Below are 6,884 nucleotides of genomic sequence, written 5' to 3' on the forward strand. Positions count from 1 at the left end.
TTGAACTGCAGAATGAGATGTAGACTTTAGAGATGGAAAGTGGAAGAAACAACTGAGCCTATGCAGTGTTTTTACAATCTCTTCACACAATCTCAGCTCCTCCGGCTGGTCTGTTTGTTTGTGCCTCAGCGGGCCCGTGGAGCCGTTCGGTCCTGTCACATTTGTTTAATTCGCATTTTGTAGACTCCACGTAAGCCAACTTGTCAGATTTGTCAACGACCCATGTCATCCATCTCAGCATGGTGCCTCAGTCCCAATTAATTAGGCTCACCCTGTTGACTAGGTCACTGCACGCACAAGGAGCTCAGCAGCCTGCCTTGGATGTCTCACACACTCTCACACACACACACACACACACACACAGACTGCACTCTGCTATTAAGGACTGAAGCCTGCAAGCTACTGAGGCAGGAAAACAAACTTGATTATGGCTTTGACACACCAAACATGTTGGATTAGAAGCCCTGGTGCTTTGTTTGTCCTCTAACAGATAAATTATACCTTTCAAACGTATTTGCAAAACATATTTTGACTTGAAAATAACAGCAGCGGAGAGCGAGGCAGGAGACAGAATGACTTCAACGCACATAAACAAGAATAGAGTCGAAAACAACATCACACAGATTTGATTCACCACTTCATCTATTGTTCAGTCTTATTTGCTCCATATAGGCTTCAACAATAACTGATCTACGGTAGAATTCAATACAGGATTACAGTCACGAGTGTAATTATGTTGTCTCACTGTGTCTTAAATAAAGGAGGGAGCTCAGAGTCGAAGTATAGCTCCTTTGCATTAAAAGGAGCCACATGAGGTGGTTCGTCTATCTAATCAAACATCATCTGGAGGGCTTCCAGGCACAACACGGAGCAGACTCGGAATACACTGGAGGGATTATGTAGCCCATCTGGCCTGGGAACGTCTTGGGCTTGTAGAACGTGATCAAGGAGCGGGAAGTCTGGGCTGCTTTGCTCAGCATCCTGCCCGCCAGGAATAAGTGTGGGAACATGGATGGATGTGTCTTAATGGAGGTAATGATAGTTTTGTTCTACTGCTGAACTGGTTGATTTTTTCCTCACAGGCCTGTTCGTGAAAAATGGCTGTCACCTCTCCCCTACTGGTCTGTGCATATGTAGCTGCTGCACTGATGGGCAGAATCAGCGGCGAAGGGGTGTGTCTTCAAGACGGGAAACACAAGGCCACGCCCAGTCCGGAACCAAACCTCAGCGAGTGCGGCCTCTACGCTGACAGTGAGTGACCGTGCGTAGTTAGTTGGTGGTATGCTTGGTTACATGCAGTAGATAGATGAACATAAACATATAATCCAAGTGTTACAATGATTCTTCCTGTAATGACAAGTCGTGATGACATATCAAATCAAGTGCAAGCTCCTGGCTGACAGCTGGTTCAAATGTGTCCATGTCCTTCCTGTGGACAGACAGCTGTTGCACAGAGGAGCACATCCAGGACATCGCTTACGTTCCCTCAGCCGGCAATGACAACGAACCCTGGGACAAGTGTTGGCCCCTGAGCTCTGCGTAAGTCTCCACACACTGTAAATGACCTCAACACTGTTTCTGTTCCCACTAGTGAAAGACAATGTTATGAATGATTTCACCTGATCAGGCTAAATCAGCTGCACCCCCTCTATAATGCATGTGTTTGTGTGTGTCGACTGCCTGTCCTTCCTCAGGTGTGAAGGCTTCCTGAAGCGTGTGTCCTGCTTTTATCGTTGCTCCCCCGACGCCGCTCGTTGGCCTCATCCTCACCGCCACTCGTACATCCAGGCTGTGCCGCTGTGCCACAGCTTCTGTCGTGATTGGTGAGTCCACTAAACACACTGTCAAGGAAACCGAAATCAAAATCAATACCTGTCTGAAGCAAGAAATTGCTAAAGCTACTGTACATCACAGATACGAGCCTCAGGAGTCGTATTTATCTCTTATGTTGTGTTCTGCTCTTATGTTGCTCTCATGAAAATGTGGGAACTGCACAATCTATTATTCTAAATATGTATAAGCTTTGACCTTATTTGTACCCAGTATGTAAAGGAAAAGGGGCTATGGTTGAACATTTTGATTTGAATAGAGCGTGCTTGTCCTTCTCCAGGTTTGATGCCTGCAGGGTTGACCTGACGTGTGTTCGTAACTGGGCCACAGATCCCAGAGGACAGAACTGCACTGGAGGCTGTGTTCAGTATCAGCAGGTATGTTGCAATTTGATCCATAGGGTGTCGTGACTGTTTACGCAGTTTAACCTACAGAGAAAGTAAAGTATCTCTGCTGGAACTCAGTGGAGGATGTGTCATTGAGACGGAGGTTTGAATCCCGCTGACGGACCTCAGATCTCATCACGTGATCCAAAATGTTGTAGGCAGAAGGTCACATGCTGTGTCACTGTGTCGCCGCCGCCGGCATCGCAGTGGGTGAAGGGTTAACAGCGCAGGGCAACACTGTGGGCTGAAGCATGAAAAGGTTCGGTTCTGCCTGAGCAGACAGAGGCCAGCTGGGTGATTTACAAAGAGGCACAGAGACAGAGGGCTGGTGTGCAGCTGGGACCCCGTGTCTGTCTGTCTGTCTGTCTGTCTGTCTGTCTGTCTGTCTGACTGACTGACTGAGTCTTCTTTTTCATTCTCTCCACTCCCCCTTCCGATTTATGCATTCTCTCATTCGTTCTCTCTCTCACACACACACAGAAATAAACATACAATCACAGATCTATAAAAACTCTCTGGACCATTCTTATTAGAAGCGACAGTAAGAGAGTGAAGAATGTGTGTGCATGCGTGGAAAATATGTAATTTCTCAAACTTTTGTTCTCTCCAGATGATGTATGAGCAGATTTGGGCGAACATTTTGCTGTAAAACGTCACATTAGTTCCAAAGCACTTTCAGATCTGAAGCCTTTTTGTTCTATATGAGAAGAAATGTGATTTCAGTTCTACTATTCGCTATTTTCTCTGCTTAGAGGGAAAATTTGTCATTGACTTTGATCACACCTGAGTATATCTGCTCTCACAGGGTATTTATAGAGCAGGAGCTCCTTCTTCTACTTCACACACAGAATAATAAGGCGCAGGATGGCTTCTTATATGCAGCCATAGATTCACAGGAGGGGAAACTTGCCTGTAGTAGACAGAACCTAATGGAATACACGAATAAGGGATTCATGCCTAAACAGCCCTTTGTAATGCCTGTGTGTGTGTGGGTGTGTGGGTGTGTGGGTGTGTGGGTGTGTGTGTGTGTGTGTGTGTGTGTGTGTGTGTGTGTGTGTGTGTGTGTTGGTCCATTTCATGCAGGGCACCACAAGAAAGACCTCAATAAATAAAGCTTAGAGTTTAATCAAGCTCTGAACTGAGATGAGTCACCGACGATCGGAACAACAAATAACCACTCAACAGGAGATTGCAAACATGACAGCGCTGTTTCTACTAGTCTCTCTCTCTCTCTCTCTCTCTCTCTCTCTCTCTCTCTCTCTCTCTCTCTCTCTCTCTCTCCCTCCCTTAAAGTGACCCAATTTGCTGATTGTCTGCTCTTCTCTTTTCCTTTCTTTCTTTCTTTCTTTTTTTTTTACATCAATAGAATATAAATCAGACATAATGGACCTTTGTAATATTATGGATTTAGGACATGTGCAGGAATCAGAGAAGATAATCACAGAAATGACACGACGGGTCCTGAGTTGAGCTATACGGCTTATTTCATCACGCCGTGTCTGCCAAAGCTACTAGTGCTCACAGCGGGTTCGATCTGGCAGACGTGTCCCTGTATGTGTGTGTGTGTGTGGGAGGGGAGGGGGGGGGGAGTCACTGAGATAAGACCTGTGTGTGAGACATGGAGTGTGTGTGAAGCGACATATGCTCTATATTATTAGCTTTTCCTGTCTGTGTTTCAGTCCTAATCCCCCGGCAGACTAGGAGGATGAGAGGAAGCACAGTGGGGGTGTAGGACAGAGAAAAAGGGACAATAATAGAAACAAGAGGAAAGAGAGAATTAGTGTGTGTGTGTGTGTGTGTGTGTGTGTGTGTGTGTGTGTGTGTGTGTGTGTGGTGGGGGGCGGAGGGGTATACACAATGAGCAGCGGTACAGAGAGAGAGAGAGAGAGAGAGAGAGAGAGAGAGAGAGAGAGAGCGAGAGCGAGAGAGTGAGACTGTGAGTTGGCAACACTTGTAATTTGCTGTTCCTGACTCATTGGTTTGACAGAGACGGCAGCTTAAACACAGAGTATCAGAGCCTGTTTGTCACACAGCAAATAATGAGCTTACCAACTATTTCTAAAAATGTATGAATATAAAGTACCCCGTTTTAAGGAGCTTAAATGTTGAATTAGGATTCATTCTCACACTGTTATGCAATAGTAGTCCAGCACAATGTTGCACACTTTGGGAATCATCAAACGTATTCCAAGATATACAAGTTTCCCTGACGGTATGTCTGGTTTTATTTATCCATTTCATTTTAAGACTAAGAAGACAGTAATGGATGCGCTGTGGTTTGAGGTGGAGAGACCTTCCTGTTCTCTTTCTGTTGTTATTTTAACGCTGTCCGTCTGTGTAATGAGGCTTATCAGAGCGATGCTTCTGGCAGGGGTGTGTGCAGCCTCATCAAGGTCATGTGTGGTCCTGTGCTCTCCAGCCCGGTGGAGATGAAGCCAGATGAGAGAGAGAGAGAGAGAGAGAGAGAGAGAGAGAGAGAGAGAGAGAGAGAGAGAGAGCAACAGGAAATCATGTCTACTGTCTGCAGTGTCTTGTACAGCAGATGAGCTTTACTCCAAAACTCAATAACATTACACCATCAACTTCTTCTGTTATTTCCCATCACTTGATTGTTCACTAAACTGCCATAAACTGTTTTAGAATTGCAGAATCTGTGATCACAGCCGCGACCACCACTGATTTGGTTACAGTCACTATGATCTGAACGACATGTTGAGAGGACACAGCCACAAAAAATCACACTCACAAGGCCAAAAAGGCTATGAATGAAGCTATGGCTACCCAAGTCACAGGATGACGATGCAACAAACCAGCGTCTCAGTGTGTCCACTTTCAATCTGTCCACTTGTCTAGATGTACCAGCACGGCAGGGACCTCTGTGAGAGCCTGTGGGGCGACGCCTTCATGACCGTGGAAGACGAAGCAGAGGAGGTCGGAAAGGCTGGAGATGCTGCGGCAGCGGGGGCGGGGGTGGGCGACAGCAGTCAACCCTGCGGCTGCCTGACCCTCAGTCCCACAGACAAGGATGTGATCGCAGCCCTCAGGGCCCAGCGGGACAACCCGGAGGAGCTGGACACCACCAAGGCCGGCCTGCCTCAGTACCGGGCCCCTTGCCAGACCAAGCTGCCCGTGCAGGCCAAGAGCAAGAGCAAGGTGAACTCGGTGCTGCGTAAGCGCTCCATCGTGGTGGACGACGTGGAGGGAAGCGGCAGCGGCTTCTAGAGAGGCTGGATTGTGACGTTTCTGTATGTAGGTGACACTGTATAGCTCCCGGTAGCACTGTTCTCCTCTGCAGCTGGAGTTGTAAACCTCCTTCCTTTTAACTTTACCATCACACTTAAGTTCTCATACTCACTATCAATACATTTGCAGATATATAGATAGGTGACAAAAAAAACATCACAAAGCGTCTGAGCGCTGTATTGGGCCACCATGACAGCTTCACGTAGGAAAAGGTAGTAAATGTTATGCTGTTTATGTTGACAGCTCTGATTGCGCAACATCATCAACACACCAAATGAGGGATTATCTTTTAGAAGAATAGAGACTTGTGGTGCATTGTGGTGGTCCAATGCCTTACTAAGTGAATCTGTCTGCATATTTAATCTGTATATCCACGCTTTGACTTAGAACTATATCTGATATGAAATAATCGGACAAAAAAATAATAATAACCGAGCGTTCAAACTCTACAAAGATTCTGATTTCTCATTTCCCCAAATCATCTTCAAATTTTACCGAGAGCTGTGACGCAGACGACATTTACCAGCATACAGATAAATATCACGCATCATCGCATAACTAGTGTAATTGACGGATTCCATTTTGTTCAACAATGATGTCATCGGATCTCAAATGTAAAGTGTGCGTGTCATTTTTTTTTAGAGCATTAGTCATACTGCAGTGCTCGACTCCCCTTCTATGCTCTGTTGCTGAAATCCTTTGCGGTCTACTGTTGTGATGATGTACCATACAGTCTATTTGTCAGTAAGTATGATGATGATGATGGTGATGATGATGATGATGAAGGTTGCACAGGGTAATGATTAAGGCTTTCTAACCACAGAGGCCATCCTGTTATGATAGTGACTGAAGAGTTTGTATGGGAGGAGATGTGTGTAGAAGTCCTGAAACTAAATTTGCCTGCCAGACAGAATAAATGTACAGAAGCAGCAAATGTTCTCTGGCTGTGAAGGTCTGTATAGATTCAAGCTCTGTTAGATGTAAATGTTTTATAAATTGAAAAGAAAAGAAAAAAGAAAAGGGGGAATTCGATTCATCTGATTTATGGTCAGCTCACTGAAATGGATGTTTCTGTGCTTTTCTTTACAATCTCAATAAAGATAACATTTGTAAAAGTCACCTCGGTTCTGTCTTGCTTTATATTCTGTTTCATTACAGAGCTTTTGGATCAGGTTTCATAAATCTACATCACTTTTGGTTATCAGTGGTGATATCAGATGGGCAGTGGCAGATTTGAAGCCAGAGGAGGAAGAGTTTCTCTGTAATGCTGTTAGAAGAGATTGACAGTGAAGTTCATTGTTGTTTTCCTTAAAATACCCTTGACTCATGCTGAGCAGGAGGATTCTCAAGGACTTCAGCTGTGGTTTAAGAACATCTATGAAACAATTGTAGCATTTTTTGTTCCCATTTTGATTCTTTCACTGT

At 45.2% G+C, this 6,884-nt stretch overlaps 1 protein-coding gene across 1 annotated transcript in view; it reads left to right on the forward strand.

The window, feature by feature from the left end:
* The window catches only part of rtbdn (retbindin), a 7,249-nt gene extending 720 nt beyond the window's left edge, over positions 1–6,529 (forward strand). Inside the window, exons 2-6 of the mRNA XM_076143047.1 lie at positions 1,083–1,251; positions 1,440–1,539; positions 1,695–1,823; positions 2,111–2,207; positions 5,070–6,529. Coding sequence (XP_075999162.1) covers positions 1,098–1,251; positions 1,440–1,539; positions 1,695–1,823; positions 2,111–2,207; positions 5,070–5,438 — 849 coding nt within the window. The 5' untranslated portion in view covers positions 1,083–1,097 and the 3' untranslated portion in view covers positions 5,439–6,529. The remainder of the gene's footprint in view (positions 1–1,082; positions 1,252–1,439; positions 1,540–1,694; positions 1,824–2,110; positions 2,208–5,069) is intronic.
* The last annotated feature ends 355 nt before the right edge of the window (positions 6,530–6,884 follow it).

This window comes from Genypterus blacodes, unplaced genomic scaffold (assembly GCF_046128005.1).
Source record: "Genypterus blacodes isolate CSIRO-AG114 ecotype Tasmania unplaced genomic scaffold, CSIRO-AGI_Gbla_v1 ptg000022l_1, whole genome shotgun sequence".
Classification (NCBI taxonomy): domain Eukaryota; kingdom Metazoa; phylum Chordata; class Actinopteri; order Ophidiiformes; family Ophidiidae; genus Genypterus; species Genypterus blacodes.